Genomic DNA, 18587 nt, shown 5'->3' on the forward strand with positions numbered 1-18587 from the left:
CAACTATGCCCACAGAAACAATTAATTTTGAAATTCAAATTTAAAGATCAGCAAAACTGTTCTGCACTATAATCAAGAACAACACATATAAGAACTGAATAGCCCTTAATAAGTTATCAACAGAACTTGAACAGACTTATTTTAATGCTTTACAATTATGCTCAGTTAAAACATCCTGTAACATGGAACATAAGAAGATCAGCTTTCTCATGTGTAAAAGCAACTCAGTTATATATCACTCTTGGAAAACCAGGCTTAATTTTTCATCTTCTAACCAGCTAACCTGGGACAACACATAAAGCACCTGCATTAAGCCCCATTTTCCCAGAGATCTGATCAATTCGTGATGGAACTTTTTTCCAGCAAGTGCACAATTTCTGTCCTTGTTCAACTCACCGTGTCAGGTCGTTTCTTGCTGTTCAGCTCCTCCTTGGTGAAACACTCACTGGTGATAGGATTCTTCGATTCAGTCATCGTCTATAGGTTTATACACGTAATAATAAGTTAGTATTGAATTCTGATGATTCAGTCATCGTCTTTTGGTTTATACATACAATACTGAGCTAGTATTGGATACTGATAAGCATTTATAGTGTAATGAAAGATAATAACAAATTATTGAAATACAAATTGTGCATGCAAGTTTGAATATTGTACAATTAAGGGGAAGCCTCGTTGGTACTTGTTTATTGACCTATTTGAATAAGTCTTAGATCAAATGAAGGTAAATTTCAAGGTCGAAATTTAAGAAAAGTGGTGTGGGTATTTAAGTTCAAACACATCATACAATACAGTACGATAGCTTTGTAGGAAAGCGTATTGATGTTATACAAAATGTGTCACTTTTGGCTAATGTAGAACAGATAAAAGAACAACCTAACGAAAAGTGAAGCCAATTGTCATATGCCTCCTGCAATATGTATAGATGCTGGGGGCATAAAAACATCCCATAATTTCAAATACTAAAAGCAAAATAAAATAATGGTTAACACTTCATTCCTTCAAAAGAACATAACAGTAGAACACACATGAAATGCTCACCTCTTTCAGGTCACGGAACAGAAGGTCGTTGTTCTTGTCAAGGAAACCCTTGATGTTGTATGTGACATCCCCAGCATAGTGGAGCAGACGGAATTCCTATATATCAGGTTTAAAACGTTGCAGTTTTTGAAATACAATTTGAGCCACACTCTTGGAAAATAGGGGCAGTTTGTTCAGATTGTATGGTGTTTGCTGCTTACCAGTATATTAGGGTTTGAAAATAAGCCTAATTGAAACTTGAATCTATAGAAAAGGACTTCAATGTATCATCTTCCTCTTTTATCCCTATCCTAATCTTCCTTACCATCAACATTATCAGCTGAGAAGATCACCATTATCAACAACAGGATTAACACTTCTATGGGATTCCAAATGGGTATAAATGTGCTTTTGAGAAAGAAAGAGTTAACCCTTTCCAAATCAGAGGCAAAGTGAACAAGATGTGAAACACTATGTCCCCATAAATTTGACCTTTGACCTTGAAGGATGACCTTGACATTTCACTACTCAAAATGTGCAGCATCATGAGATACACATGCATGCTTAATATCAAGTTGCTATCTTCAATATTGCAAAAGCATACATCAATTGAGCGATTTTGACCCATATATTTGACCTTTGACCTTGATGGATGACCTTGACCTTTCACCACTTAAAATGTGCAGCTCAATGAGATACACATGCATGCCACTATAGTGGTGTGGGACATAAAAAGGCTTTGTGCAAACAGCATAAAACCAGAACAGCCTGTGAGTAACGCGCAGTCTATTCAGGTTTTATGCTGTTTGCTGCTCATCAGTATCTAGGGTTGGAAATGAAGCCTTTAAAGCTTAATTCTTGTAAGATAGGTCTTTAAATAAATGTAACTTTCTAAGGGACTATAAATGTGTCAAAATACGTATCTAAGTGGTAATTAGGGTTTACTCACATCCCGCTGTATGGTTTTCCTGGTGGAGGTATCAGCGACGCTGTGACTGATGAAGTGTGGGTGTTTTCCAATTGTGGTCACCAGTTTGGAGAGGAATGTCATGTCTGTTGTGTCCCCTGGGCGCAAGCATTCTTCGTCCTGAGTGACAAAATACGTCACACAAACAAGAGCACACAACAAAACACTTAACAGGATGCTGCCATCAGTGATCACATATGCCCCCCAGTGGAAGCCAAGTCAGAATTGTATCATGAGCCCATTTGAAAAAGTTTGAGTGCAAATATAGGTCAATGTCAAGGACGAACAAGAATGGCTGATGTGAGCGTATTGATGCGTTGATGTTGTTCAACTTTATCATCCATGCAAGTATCACACTTTTATTAGATGGTAGACAAAACGTGTCATCTTGGGTTGACCAAGAATTAGGACAGTCTTAATAAGCCTCTGTCCAACAGTAGATGTCAAGGTCAAAGGAGGTCAGGTGATCTGGGCCTTTTGAGATGGTTCAAAGATAACATTTATTCAAGCATTATATTTGTTAGACACATGCATCATCAGACTGAAGAGCAAACAAGATAGACCCATTTGAAATTCCTCCTTGCTTCGTTAATGTCTGGGGCAAATAAATTATCTACGATAATAAGCACGTACCAGGACAGATATGATGCCGAGAGGTTTTGCCTCAATCAAGTCACAGATGATCTTGTTGTTGAAATACTCCACAGGTTCCCACTGAAATGGTACAATAATCATCAAACATCATCATAGTCATAATAATCATCATCAGTGTTATTATCACGTTCTTTACAATCAGTGATATATACCTCCATTATCATCATCAGGTTGCATTATCAACAATAATATATTATCATCCCAGCAATTTTGTGCGTGCAAAATTGGGGAAAGCACCGTTACCGTACCAGTCAGGAAAAAAATAGCTCTAAACCCCCTGAAATTATGAAAATGTGTGTCAAACAAATCTTCAGATGGTGAATGATGGGTCTTTTTAATTGCTTGGTAAATATTGCACAAACCAATTCAAATATTCATTTACATGAATATTGTAACTTAATGATATTTTATGGTAAAATCTTGTAAAAAGGGCCATGACTCCGTTATTAACAGATGGTGTACAATGCCATTTGGCGTGCATCATCCTCTTATCCATATATATGCTCATACCAAGTTTCAATGAAATCCGCCAAAGCACTTCCAAGATATGGCTCCAGTTACAAAAGTGCCGGACGGACGAATGGACGGACGGACGAAAGGAAGGACGGACAACGCCGAAACAATAGACCTTGGCCTATGGCGAGGGATAACAAGAGTGTCTTTTCACATATATGTCCATCAGTACACAAACACAAGTTAAAATTGGACAAAGTCTCTTTTAATTTATGTCATTTTAACTTTGACCTTAAAATTGCCACATTGAACATCAAATAAAGCACTCTGTTAAAGTGTGCCCCACTCAGCATGGTTGTAAACACTTCAAATTTATTTAAAATGTCTGACTTTTCTCAAAGCTATGTTTTTACCACAACCTTGATTAGTGCAATTGACCTAAGACTTATTGGTCTCACTCTGCACGACACTCACTTTATCATGAAGATCACAGTTATCAAGTTATTTGAAGTCCATCCATGCTGGACAAAGTTATGCTGTAAACAAAGCATCAAGATGGCATTTCTCAAATATGACCTTTGACCTTGAAATGTTACCCTCACCTTGAAGAGAGGGTAATACTTTTTTGACAACACTGTGTCTCATCATGCAAATCACTTTGAAGGTTATTGACAATTCTTTTATTTGACCTTTGACAATTAATTTTAACTTTAACCTTAGACACTAGAGGACCATTTTCATTAACACTTAATTCCATCATATCATTTTTATCACTCTTCCAAGTCTTTTGGAAAATCCATTTACCCTGGACAACGACATGCTCCGCACATTGTAAAATACTAGTTTTATCTTCTACCATGATTTTAAACCTAGACCTTAGACGAGAGGACCGGGTTCTTGTGTGTGACACTAGCTCTCATTATGATGATTGCAAGTTATACAAAAATCCAATTATTGATTGAAAATACCTTTATATGACCATTGATCTTCAATTTGTGACATTGACCTTGAACCTATGAACAGGGTCCTTAAGCTCAACATGCTGATTACGTATGTCAAGTTATTTGAAAATCCATCTATCTGGAAAATTATGCTATTTATAATGTTTCAAGTACTTGTTTCCTAAATGTGAAATTTAACCTTGAGTTTTGACCTTAACCTTTGAACTAGGGACCTGATTGTTTCATTTGACATTCATATCATGCTAATCACCTCTAGGCACGGTATATGATAATCAATCCATTCTGTACAAAGTCATGCCATGGACAAAGTATAAGTACACATTTCCTTAGTGTGACCTCCTGCTTGATTGTTCCCATCATTCAGCAGTTTTGTATTGTTGTTGTTTTTTGTGTTGTTTTTTTGCGGGGGGGAATGGGCTTGAGGGCATTTAAAAACAGTTTTAAAAAGAAATAATCATTGACAGTTACCTGAATTCCCTCCTTTTGGTATTCCTCTTGTTCCGATTTCAAGGTCAGTTCTATAAATAGCTGCTGCAGCTTCTCATTGCAGTAGTTGATGCAGAACTGCTCAAAGCTTAAAAACAATCAATCAATCTTTCATGTTTTTTCATTTTGTAACAAATTAATTTATTATACAATACTTGTGTTTTGGCACTTAACAAAATAATGTTTGATTTTGTATTTTAAACATAATTTTCATACAGATTCTTGTAGGAGGCCAAATTGCTATCAAAGGTGGTCAGACAAATCTGAAATCAATAACTCCAGAATTATGAAGTATATTGCTATGACCTATGTCAATGCCTATTATTACCTTTAAATAGTCAGTTACGATGTACACATTACGATTGTCAATGTCATGAGTAAATCATTGTTTATTCTATAATTATTAAATGTTATACTAGTATAATCAATATAATGATATATTGATAAGTTCTTTGCATATTATTTATTAATTCATCATATTATAATGATTACCTTTGTCATAAATTACATTTAACTCACAAGTATTTCGCTGTATTTGCTCTTTTCCGCCATCTTGAATGTTTACTATTAATGACGTCATTCATTGGAATGGTGCTAAATCATATGTCATTCATTGAAGATTTGCTTAGTCATGTGACGTCATTCATTGAAACATGCGTATGACGTCACTTTACTACGAGTATAAATAGGGCCGAAAACAGCCGAGCTAAAAATGAAGTTAAGAGCTACAAGGTGAGAAAATGAGCCGCACTCTGGTTTGCACAGGCTAATCAGGGACAACACTTTCTGTCCACACAGGCTAATCAGGGACAACACTTTCTGTCCACACAGGCTAATCAGGGACAACACTTTCTGTCCACACAGGCTAATCAGGGACAACACTTTATGTCCACACAGGCTAATCAGGGACAACACTTTCTGTCCACACAGGCTAATCAGGGACAACACTTTCTGTCCACACAGGCTAATCAGGGACAACACTTTCTGTCCACACAGGCTAATCAGGGACAACACTTTCTGCCTAAACTGGATTTTTGCTACAAAAACACTTTCTTTAACAAAAAATACCATTTAAGCCAAAAGTGTCATACCTTACTCACATGCACAAAGCCACATTTTTCCATTAGCAAGGCTCAAATTATGGACAGATTGAGCACAGACAGGGAACTCCTATAACGCAACCACCAAAAATTTGCCAGGCCTTAAAAACAACATTTACCAGTTCACTTGGAATATTTCAAAACCATAGATGTCCAGCAGTCCCATAAGGTTGCATCTGTGTTTGCACTGAAACCAAAGGACAATTAACAGAAAAATACATATTTTGAACAAAATAAATGCACACAAACTAAGAGTTAAGACTCACTTTGCAGTAAGGTTAATTTCTGGTAATAATCAATTATAAGCACAGTTGAACTAAAACATTAAGAAACAAGAGCACCGCCTTGCGGGTGCAGACCGCTCATCTATTAAGGTGAAGGGACTCTCATTTTCAATCACAAAGGAGGGAGGGGTGGAGTGAAGAGGGGTGTATAGTGTGGGGGTGTGGACATTTATTACATTATCTTCCAAAAATGCGAAAAAAATGCAAAACAAAAAAAATCAGGGGGGGGGGGAGGAGGGATTCTTGGGTGCGATGGTTGGTGGTTGGACGGTATTTCAAACATAAAATAATAAAAATAAATATTTGTGTTTTTTAACCGTTTCAAAAAAAAAAAATTGGGGGGGGATGGGGTGGGGGGGGGGGTATAGTGTGAGGGTGTGGTGGTAATTTGTGAGATGATCTTAAAAAAAAAAAAGAAAAAAAAAATAGGGGGGGGATTGGGGTGGGGGGCAGGGGGGTGGGGGGGGGGGATTCTTGGGTGTGATGGTTGGACGGTATTTCAAACATAAAATAATAAAAATAAATATTTGTGTTTTTAAACCGTTTCAAAAAAAAATTGGGGGGGGGGTGGGGTGGGGGGGGTATAGTGTGAGGGTGAGGTGGTCATTTGTGAGATGATCTTAAAAAAAAAAAAAAAATAGGGGGGGGGGATTCGGGTGGGGGGGGGGGGGGGGCACCGGGGATGGTTTGGGTGGAGTCTATTGTGGTATGTCAGGTAAGAGTAGTTTTGTCAAAGTATCAATCAAATCTAATCATAAATAAAGAAGTTATGGCAATTTTAGCAAAATTTAATAATTTGACCTTGAGAGTCAATGTCATTCAAAGGTCAAGGTAAAATTCAACTTGCCAGCTACAGTAACCTCATGATAGCATGAAAGTATTTGAAGTTTGAAAGCAATAGCCTTGATACTTAAGAAGTAAAGTGGATCGAAACACAAAATTTAACCATATATTCAAAGTTACTAAGTCAAAAAAGGGCCATAATTCCATAAAAATGACAACCAGAGTTATGCAACTTGTCCTTTTACTGTACCCTTATGATAGTTTACGAGTGTTCCAAGTATGAAAGCAATATCTATGATACTTTAGGGGTAAAGTGGACCAAAACACAAAAACCAAATTTTCAATTTTCTAAGTATAAAGGGCCCATAATTCCATCCAAATGCCAGTCAGAGTTACATAACTTTGCCTGCACAGTCCCCTTATGATAGTTAATAAGTGTTGCAAGTATGAAATCAATAGCTTTGATACTGTAGGAATAAAGTGGACTTAAACACAAAACTTAACCAAATTTTCAATTTTATATGTATAAAAAGGGCACATAATTCTGTCAAAATGCCAGTCAGAGTTACATTACTTTGCCTGCACAGTCCCCTTATGATAGTTAGTAAGTGTTGCAAGTATGAAAGCAATAGCTTTGATACTTCAGGAATAAAATGGACCTAAACACAAAACTTAACCAAAATTTTCAATTTCTAAGTATAAAAAGGGCACATAATTCTGTCAAAATGCAAGCCAGAGTTATCTAACTTTGCCTGCCCAGTCCCCTCATGATAGTAAGTAAGTGTTCCAAGTTTGAATGCAATAGCATTGATACTTTCTGAGAAAAGTGGACCTAAACGCAAAACTTAACCGGACGCCGACGCCAACGCAGACGCCAAGGTGATGACAATAGCTCATAATTTTTTTTCAAAAAATAGATGAGCTAAAAACATTCATTTGTTTATTATCTTTGATTGAAATTAATTTTGACTAAGTGTTTGATGCTAAGCTGATGACCATAACGATAAATTCATAGAGTAAATTATACCATTATTGTCCTTGTGCATACAAGCAACAACAGAACAATATGTACAGTCAATATTGCCACCCATGATTTATGGAGTTAAATAGCCAAAAAAGTGATTTTTTTTCTGAATGTAGTAACAATGATTTCATGAATGAAAGAATTGTGGGCATGAAATTTATGTAATTCTTTTAGCTTTTAATGCAACTCAAGATTTAAACTTATTAAAAACTCAATTCTTACCGTACCTTTCTTTTATAGCGACCAATTACCTTCACAAACAATGTTTTACTGACCTTAGTTCAAAAATGCATGAAAAAGGATTTTTCAAACTAAAGTGAAAAACATTTAAAGGAAGGTGACCTAAAACCTGTAGTGGAAGTTAATCTAAGAAATATAGTGGAATGTGACCTACCCTGTTGGAGAGTGAAGAATTGACCTTGTGGACAATCCAGGTGAACAGGCGGTCGTAGATCCCCTTAGCAAGTGCATCCCTTGCATAAAGGGCCTGGTCCACTGTCAGAGGTGACTTCATCTGGTATTGAATGTAGAACATACAGTATAGTCACTCAATATATGTACATATTCAACACACGAATGGTTATCATTTAAGGTCAAAGGCCTCATCCACCATCTACTGTCAACTTCATAGGACCATGACCCCACTAAAACCCAATAGATCCTTAAGAAAATTCTTATCAGAGTAGGAGGATTTATTATCAAGGGCATTTGCAAAAAATAGTTGCAGCACCAGTGACGTGACGAATACCCCCACATGCCGCTTTGACACATAGTATTTTGCATGTCGTCTTCACAAAAAACAGCGGAAACCATGCTCAATTTTTAAAAACGCACTAAGTGACCCCTTGACCTAGTTTTTTACCCAGAAAGGCCCATGTTCGAACTTGGCCTTAAGATCATCTCCATAAAACTTCTGACCAAGTTTGGTGAAGATCGGATGTAAACTACTTGAATTAGAGAGCGGACACCATGCTGAATGTTAAAAAACGCACTAAGTGACCCCGTGACCTAGTTTTAGGCCTGGAATGGCCCATGTTCAAACTTGTCCTAGAGATCATTTAGATAAAAAAACTTGTGACCAAGTTTGGTGAGGATTGGATGAAAACTACTTGAATTAGAGAGTGGACAACATGGTGGGGTTTAAAACGCACTAAGATACCCCGTGACCTAGTTTTTGACCCGGCATGACCCATATTCAAACTTGACCTAGGCATCATCTAGATACAATTTCTGACCAAGTTTGGTGAAGATTGGATGAAAACTACTTGAATCAGAGAGCAGACAACATTGTGATGTTTAAAACGCACTAAGTGACCCCGTGACATTGTTTTTGACCCGGCATGACCCATATTCAAACTTGCCCTAGACATTATCAAGATACAACTTCTGACCAATTTTGGTGAAGATTGGATAAAAACTACTTGAATTAGAGAGTGGACAACATGGTGAGGTTTAAAACACACTAAGTGACCCCGTGACCTAGTTTTTGACCCGGCATAGCCCATGTTCGAACTTGACCTACACATCATCTAGTTTCAACTTCTGACCAAGTGTGGTGAAGATCGGATTTAAACTACTTAAAATAGAGAGCGGACACCATGCTCAATGTGTAAAACGTACTAAGTGACCCTGTGACCTAGTTTTTGATCTGGCATGGCCCATGTTCGAACTTGGCCTTCAGATCATCTAGATAAAACTTCTGACCAATTTTGGTGAAGATCGGATGAAAACTACTTGAATTAGAGAGCGGACAACATGGTGAATGTTAAAAAACGCACTAAGTGACCCTGTGACCTAGTTTTTGACCCGGCAAGGCCCATGTTCAAACTTGGCTTTAAGATCATCTAGATACAACTTCTGAACAAGTTTGGTGAAGATCGGATGAAAACTACTTGAATTAGAGAGCGGACAACATGGTGAATGTTAAAAAACGCACTAAGTGACCCTGTGACCTAGTTTTTGACCCGGCAAGGCCCATGTTCAAACTTGGCTTTAAGATCATCTAGATACAACTTCTGAACAAGTTTGGTGAAGATCGGATGAAAACTACTTGAATTAGAGAGCGGGAAACATGCTGAATGTTTAAAACGCACTAAGTAACCCCGTGACCTAGTTTTTGATCCGGCAAGGCCCATGTTCGAACTTGGCTTAGACATCATGTAGATACAACTTCTGACCAAGTTTGGTGAAGATCGGATGAAAACTACTTGAATTGGAGAGCGGACACTTAATACGGACAGACAGACAGACCAACAGACCGACCGATGACAGACAAGTTCACTCCTATATACCCCCCTTAACTTCGTTTGTGGGGGTATAAAGACACTTTTTAATTGACTTGTGCCTTTCTTAGATTTCCGTATACATTTTTGACAAGTCAATTAAGGATCTACATTTATTGCAAACATCATTTAATACCGGGTACATATATTATTGTTCAAAATTATTATGAACATTTAAAATCAATACAGATTATTTCTAAAATACCGCATCTTTCACAATTTGTATCTGTCTTTATTGAAAATGTCATTTGCGCATAATAATTAGTAACTGTCACTACTTGAATACCATACCTTTTCATTATTTGCCTCAATAGTTCTGTGTTGTAATGCTGATAAAAGCATTTTCTCACTGCAGCCTAGCAACTGAAAGAATTCCATCAGAATGGATATTTGTCATTTTGATACAAAATTATCAAATTCCAGTGATTGCTATAACTATGCATTATAATCATACCTAGAGCTATAACACAGACATGACTGTGAATTGTTCTGAGAAAACTGAGCTTCATGCATATACCTAAACTATAGTGTCGTTCCAGGTAAGCCTGTGCAGTCAACAATGGATAATCATGGGAACACTTGCTACTGTTGTGCTAGTTTTGGTTTTAAGGAACTCTCTTCTCATCAAATATCCAGTTAAGGCAGAAAGTGTTCTTCATGATTAGCCTGTGCGACTGGGCATTCGCAATAAACAGTCATACATTAAGCCAAGATCTCCCAGAACGCAGCTCTGACTGATGTCTTATGACTGCTCTGTCAACAATGTTCCAGGACTTATGGCTCAAGAATGTTTTGATAATGTATGTCTGTATGCATCACTAGTTCCAAAATGGCATAGAAACTGACTGCCTTCAATTTTGAAACACAGAAAATCCAAACCAACATGTAATGCTGTGAACACACATCATTTTATATAGATTTGCATGAAGCATAATAAGTATGTTGAAACAATTAGCGAAAATGCTGAGAAATGAATTATTATGCACAGTTAAACTGTTAAAAAGAAATAATAAAGCAGTGTAAAACAATTTATGACCATTCAAACACAGAAACTGATGCCTCCAATACACTTGTTAACACACACACATCAATATTTGAACCAAAAACTTTCCTTTTATTACAATAAACTATACACTTAGTTTATTTAGTTGTTACAGTTTTAACAAAATCAAACAATCAGTAAAGGGGAGTTCATTACACACAATATTGGGGATTATTATATATTCTGGTGGGAAACCTACCATCGAGCCAGACAACAATGAAACAGGTTGAAGCAAAAATTCCTTTCATTATAATTATCAATACACGATGGTCATCCCACTGTGAAAATTTGAGACAAATCTGTGAAGCAGTTAAAGTGGACAGAACAGACAATTCTAGGTCCTATACATTCTACCTAGAAAAAACAGCCAAAGGGCCATAGTTCTGCCTTAGTTCCTTCCTTCCCAATCATCAGACTAATACAATGTTTTGCAACTTAAACAAAACATTTTTTATGAAGCACACCTCTGCAATGGTTGCCACGATTTCAGGGTTGGTAACTCTGGCCATGTCACTCTTCTCATCAGAGTCAAATTTCACATTCCCAAGATGCAACACTGATCCCACTATGGAAAACAGCGCCTGCAATCAAAGAAAACTGTTTGAGAATAGGATCTGAAAAACAGAAATTATAATACACAAAATGATGTTGATGTCTCATTCGTATATATACAAGTATTTGTAAATTTAGTACAACAAAGCTGTCAAGTGGGACTAGGTCTTATCAAACATGGCATGAAAGACATATGTATAATAACTTTTAAGAGCTTTTAGCCAATCATCAACCCTTAATGTAAGTTTATTCAATGAATAATTTCTTTATTTTGCTAACATTCACATGTTCTTTTAATTTATGGACACATTAATCATAAATGATATTTGTTTGGTGTTACATATTCGGTCGGACAAATGTGCATTTTAAATTAAAAACTTAAGTGTTTAAATAAGTAGGTAAAATGTTCACTATAAAGTTTGATTGTAAAAATACCATTCAGACAATTCAAACAAAAAACATTAACACAAAATCTGATAATTACAAGAGATGTGTTTGTCAGAACTCCTTTGAAGCCATATATTTGACCTTTGACCTTGAAGGATGACCTTGACCTTCACCACTTAAAATGTGCAGCTCCATGAGATGCACATGCATGCCAAACATCAAGTTGCTATCTTCCATATTGCAAAAGATATGGGAAATGTTAAAGTTTTCGGACAGACGGACGGACAGACTGACTGACAGACGACAGACTGACAGACAGTTCAATTGCTATATGCCAACCTACCGGGGGCATACAAATATTCATTTGAGCCACACTCGGGGAAAACAGGGCTTAATGCATGCATGTTAAATGTTGTCTCACTTTCTGCTGCTCCTGCGAGAAGTCTAGTACATCAAGGCTGTGTTGTACGGCACGCCAGTTGGCCTGGTCACCCATAGTCTGCAGAGAGTTGTCCTCACCCTATGAAAGATATGAGCCTCGATCTAGGAAAATGAGGCTTAATGCTTATCTGTAAAGTGTCTTCGCACATTAGTCTGTGCAGCCAACACAGGCACCCCTAGACAGAATAACAAATGGAAGGATGAAGGGACAGAATGACGGATGGACAACACAAATTCTATATCCTTCTGTCTTTGGCAGGGAATAACAAAAACGAACTAACCTTAAGAGTTTTAAAGAATTTAAATAATGAAATATCCTAAAATTAGTCAATAAGTAAGTTTTTATGTTCTTGACTCTCACATATCAGGACTATTTATTAATAAGTATATTATCATACAAACAATTTCATCAACCTTTTACCACTTAAGATATGTATTTTGATGCATTTGCAGTCCCTTAGAAAGTTTCTTACTGGATTAAAGTTGAAATAGCTTCATTCCCAACACTAAGATACTGATGAGCAGCAAACAGCATAAAACCTGAACAGACTGTTAGTTACTCGCAGGCTGTTCTGGTTTAATGCCGTTTGCACAACTCAGTTGTCAGCGGTCTGGACTTCAAATCCTAAGATGGTGGCTTTGATCACGGGCTAAGCAACATTCTTTGATAGCCATTGGTAATTAAATATTTACTACGGCCAATCTCCCCCACCTTTGATTCAAGAAGGGCAGTTGTCATTTACTGGCATAAATATATGCACAAAGTACTGGTAAAGAAGCTCACCCACGAAACATGCGAGTAAACTGACTGCCATGATATGATTGAAATACTGCTGAAAAAAACACACTACAAAATCAAACACATCACAATTGAAGTCATCAACACTAACAACACTCCTACAAAGACTACTTTACTAAGAACTGATCCTAAGATACAAACAACTGTTTTCTACAAACATTTCCCATTCATATTTACATATAGACAAAAGATCTGAGGTCACTAAGTTAGAATGACATTACATTACTCCAGTGATTCATATTTTATTTGTGCCTCATGTATATAAGCAGAAAAACAAGTAACAAGGGACAAAATTGTCAGAAAACCAGGTTTTCAATTTGAAAAAAAAAGTCTGATAAAGGGAGACAAGTCAAACTGAACTGATTGTTTAAAATTAACCCCCTTTGTTTCAAAATAAATATATTTATTTGTCGTGGTGACCTTGACCTTGGAGATTGATGTAATTCTTTCTTGCCACACACGGTCAAATGATGGTGAACAAATGTGCCAAATGATTTTTAAATCTTACAATGAATGACATAGTTATGGCCCAGACAAGCTCATTTATGGCCTTTTTTGACCTTTGAACTCAAAGTGTGACCTTGACCTTGGAGACATAGACGTAATTCTTTCGTGCGACACACCGTCTAATGATGGTGAACAGATGTGCCAATGATTTTCAAATCTCACAATGAACGACAAAGTTATGGCCCGGACAAGCTTGTTACGCCCGCCCGCCAGCCCACCAGCCGACATTAAAAACCGTACTCCAACTACCTCTGTTTGAAGGTCGCCGTGGCGTAGTGGAAATGGTGTTTGCCTAGCAACTGGGAAATCATAGGTTCGATCCCTACTGTGAGAGCATTCTCTAGATCTTCCTCAAAGACACCAATTACTGGTTCTACCAAGTTAAATGACTCGAGAGTATTCATTAAGACTAAGGCTTTGGACGAAATCAAGCCAAAAAAAGTACCAGTAGGTCAAAGTTAATTACCTGGTTCAAATAGAAATATTTCTCCGGCCCAGCGTCAAGATGCAGCTGTTTCAAGGTCAAGGGCGCAGCTCCTACGAGCAACTGGTAGAAGACATGAAAGTTCCTCTCACCTGGCGCCTGGTGAACAACCCGAGACTTCTCCAGCAGGTAGTTCAGTATGTGACCGCCAACAGGGGCACCCTGGAGGGAAAAAGGAACACTAACTTGTGCATAAAATGTCCTCCCAATCCGCACAGGCTAATCAGGGACAATACTTTCGGCTTTATGGAATTTTTCATTTGAAGGAAGTCTCTTCTTAGCAAAATACCTACAGTCGAGGCAGAGAACACTGTCCCTGATGAGCCTGTGGTTCATGTTTTGTACATGTAATTTTCGTTCATGTAATTATGGTTGTAATATTAGGTATTAAATAGCATTTTTGAGCCGTTAGCGTTTATGCAAACAAGACATAATTTTCTCAATAGTTGATACTCTGAAAGTTCAGAAAATGTTGTTTAAGTATTAAATTAAGTTGTATTAATTCAACTAGTGAAATTTAAAATGAGGTTCCATAACTACAAAAAATGCTGATGTATCATTGAATAAATGAATTGTACATGGAACCATGCAAAAAAGTAGTGCAATATGGAACATAGTACATATGATAATTGTGGCTGATCAGTTTGAAAGATTATTTTTCATCTAGATTGTTTTATCATGGCATCTTTGTTTATGCCGCATCAATTTAAAAGTAAGGATTCTGAAATATGAAAGGTGTTTGGTTTCAATCCTTATCATATGACAATGACTGATATGAACTTGTTAAAGCTATCTTAAGGAAAATTAGTAATCTCTTTTGTAATTTCTTGTATTACTCATAGTACTTATCATTTGTAAGAATTTTCAATGACACCCTATTGTTCATAGGGCATTCATCATTCCCTACAAAGTACTTAAATAGGATTTACTTCATGTGGTTACAACACGCCTTTAAACAATATGGATGCACAATGACCATTATTTCCAGGAGGAAATAAGTAACAATAGTATGACTATGAAACCCGAAGGTGGCGTTGAATAAGTGATCAATATAGACTTATTATATGTATGAAGCCATATTAGACAAAGCTTGTGTTTGAAACAAGGCTTCTTTGAAATATGATACTTATTGTGGGTTCATTCAAACTCACACTCTCTTGAATTATGCAAAACTACCACCAACATTGTTTATTGTATTAAGTGAGTTATTGTCCATACGTTCAGTGACACAAAACTGAGAAATGTACCATAATATGAGTCGCGTTCTGAGAAAACTGTGCATAATGCATGTGCGTAAAGTGTCATTCCAGATTAGCCTGTGCAGTCCGCATTTCATTAAAAGGAAGTCTCTTCTACATGAAAATCCAGTTAAGGCGGAAAGTGTCGTCCCTGATTAGCCTGTGCGGACTGCACAGGCTAATCTGGGATGACACTTTATGCACAAGCATTATGACCAGTTTTCTCAGGTTACTCGAGTTGACTCTCGGATTGAAGTTGTATTGCAAAATTGTGCTGTTAAATCTTATGTAGTAAATCCGTCCAGTTTGCTAAAACTTGTTGTTATGGTAAGGGTGTTATGGTACACTTTGTTGTGTTGTTGTGTCAGTGGTAATTTAAACTCTAAATGTTGCAATAAATTTGTGTGTTACATATTAAGTGTTGTGTAATCCATTTCAATAATATCGAAAGTTTGAATGTGACATGGTGCTTCTCTGTTATGATATAAATATAAATTAAACACACTCGTGTTATGTTTAAAACAATTAAATTCCGTCATATGAAGACAAATTATTAATAAAAAGAGAGCAGACCTGAGGTAATTCTCGTAGTGAATGGCATCAACAATGAGTTTAATTTACCATAAATAAAAAATCGTGTGCAGTAACCACATCGCAGTAACCACACGGGTTTCAACAAAATGAACATGTCAGGATATGAGCAAAAGAAACGAAACGAATAACCTCGATTAATCCGTTTTCAATGACGTGACCATTTATGTAAGAATTATTCATTTCAAATTAACATTATTCATATTGACAATGTTATTGAAGTGTTAAAAGTTGAACGGTTAATTGGACATGCATTCGTACAACAATTTCTAGTTATAACTAGATTGATCAGTTCAATAAGTGTCATTTATAGTCGTCTTGATTAAATCATAATTCAATAATCAGATTAATTAAACAACTCTGTCCTGTGTGTATAATACGAAAACTGGTCGTTATTTATCGAACTATACAATGACACTCGCATCAGCTAGTCTTTTGTAATGAATTGGAAGAAAGTTGTCTCACGACTACGTCACTTCTGGTTTGAACAAAAATGTCGACTCGATCGCAAAGTGTGAAAATTCAGCATGATTATCCACCGAATACTCGCTGAATGCCTTGTCCGTTGTCCTTTAAGCCAAAAAAAACCTGTAGAATCATGATCATGTAATTTATAAAAAAAGACAAGATGCTGCATTCAATAATAAAATAAATAAAGTTCACAAGAAAGTTAATGTCAAGGTCATTATCAAAATGAAGTCAAGGTCATGATCAAAATGAGGTCAAGGTTATCATCAAAATGAGGTCAAGGTCATCATCAAAATGAGGTCTCAAGGTCACCATCAAAATGAGGTCGAGGTAATCATCAAAATGAGGTCATATGATGTGAGTATGCAGTGTTGAATGGAAGCATCCAAGCTTTTGAGTAAGTAGTTTTTATGTTGCAAGAACATTCAATTATGTGAAACAAAACATTCTGACATTCAAAGTAGTCCAAAAGATGGTCTGGTGATGTGGGTTCATTGAGAGTACATAGATACATGTAACATATACGCACATATGAAAGTGTTGTAGCAAACCAGTAATAATGTTTAATTAAACCTACAATGAGGGTTCAGAAAGAATTCGGACCTTATGAATCAGTTTTAGTCCAAAAGGTCAAAATGTCAAGTATATGACAAGGTCAGAGTGATCGTGGTGTGTTGATATTGTTCAATGAAATCCTCCATGAAGTTTCAAAGCATTGTATAATGCTGATGCAACAAGCGTCATTTTGGGTTTATCTCAGTATTACAGAACAACTAACAAACAGATTGATGGGTAAACCATATATGCCTACGAATAGGAAAAGATGAAGGTGGCATAGAAAATATAAAAAATTGAATCATGTTAATGCCAATAATTGTTATACAAAGGGATTAATTACAAACGGCTGTCCCATCATTTTTAATGTCAAAACAAGATTATAAAATAACTGATGCTCTGGCAAATTTAATTTTATTAACAATAAGTATGATCCAAAAACGCATGTTACAATAATTTGTTGCCTTAATTGTCAATCAACAGAAAACAGGTTTTTCCTCTTGAATTGTTTACATCGCCATAAAAAAAGATGACATGTAATGTTGCTTATTTCACTGACAGGAACAGTCCACACTTGACATGTCAAGAGTATTAGTCTATTTGTCTGTACCAGTAAATGACCACTTCAAAACCACAACAGCATCACTTGTATAGTAAACAGGCAATTGTTGATTTCACTCATACACTGTTATAATTTGTAGCAAATTTCATTCTCTATTTTAATTTGTGTTATGCTGCCCATGTCACCAATTTCATCAACAATTGGCAATGCCTTGACTCACATTGATTTCTAAGCAATCCAGTTGATATCCAAAATTGTCTACGCATAATACTCTCATGATTTCATCCTAATGAAACTTGATCAGAATGTTTTTTGGACAAGAAATAGTCCAAGTTTGAATCTGGGTGAAGTTGGGTAAGACATTAGATCATCATTTCAAATCTTAGAAACAAAAATTCTTAGTCCTCCAAATGCATCATGTGTGACCTAATCATCATTAGAAACAATCAGAATGGTTGCTGAAAGAAATTTGGTCACATGAATTCAAACAAAAGGTTATAAGGTCAAATCACTCAGGTGAGCACTTTATGGCTCAGCAGATTTATTACTGAACCCTTTTTTATCAGTGATTTACAATATTTATTACATCTGACTTATATTATAAGAGCTACCCTCATCATAATATTTACAAGTGACACAACAGCAACTCCAAAATGGATACTCCTAATAATTGTAAAATTTGCTATTTGATTTCCAAATATCATTACCACTATTATGTTATCATTATTTTCTCGAATATAACTGTAAAAACTCAGTCATAATTCAACCGCTCATTAGTTAAAGGGTATAAAGTGGTACGAAAAATTGGCCATTTTGTGTATGTTCACTTAATAATTATAGTCAAAATTAGCATACACTGACCAATTCTTCTATTCAAGTTGAAGAAAGCATACAACAACAACATGCAATAGAAAATGAAACAGCTTGAAACCCTGTTGTGCTCTAG

At 36.3% G+C, this 18587-nt stretch overlaps 1 protein-coding gene across 7 annotated transcripts in view; it reads right to left on the minus strand.

Moving 5' to 3' along the window:
- Window positions 1-18587, minus strand: part of LOC127850028 (unconventional myosin-Ic-like) — a 95768-nt gene that overhangs the window by 31720 nt on the left and 45461 nt on the right. For all 7 annotated transcript variants that reach the window (XM_052382772.1, XM_052382790.1, XM_052382771.1 and 4 more), the window contains 11 exons: window positions 14210-14389; window positions 12418-12516; window positions 11522-11638; window positions 10307-10378; window positions 8128-8247; window positions 5762-5829; window positions 4525-4630; window positions 2621-2701; window positions 1970-2107; window positions 1042-1137; window positions 397-477 (listed from right to left, as the gene is read on the minus strand). In XM_052382772.1, the coding sequence (XP_052238732.1) occupies window positions 397-477; window positions 1042-1137; window positions 1970-2107; window positions 2621-2701; window positions 4525-4630; window positions 5762-5829; window positions 8128-8247; window positions 10307-10378; window positions 11522-11638; window positions 12418-12516; window positions 14210-14389 (1158 nt within the window). The remainder of the gene's footprint in view (window positions 1-396; window positions 478-1041; window positions 1138-1969; window positions 2108-2620; window positions 2702-4524; window positions 4631-5761; window positions 5830-8127; window positions 8248-10306; window positions 10379-11521; window positions 11639-12417; window positions 12517-14209; window positions 14390-18587) is intronic.

Source organism: Dreissena polymorpha, chromosome 1 (genome assembly GCF_020536995.1).
Source record: "Dreissena polymorpha isolate Duluth1 chromosome 1, UMN_Dpol_1.0, whole genome shotgun sequence".
Taxonomy (NCBI): domain Eukaryota; kingdom Metazoa; phylum Mollusca; class Bivalvia; order Myida; family Dreissenidae; genus Dreissena; species Dreissena polymorpha.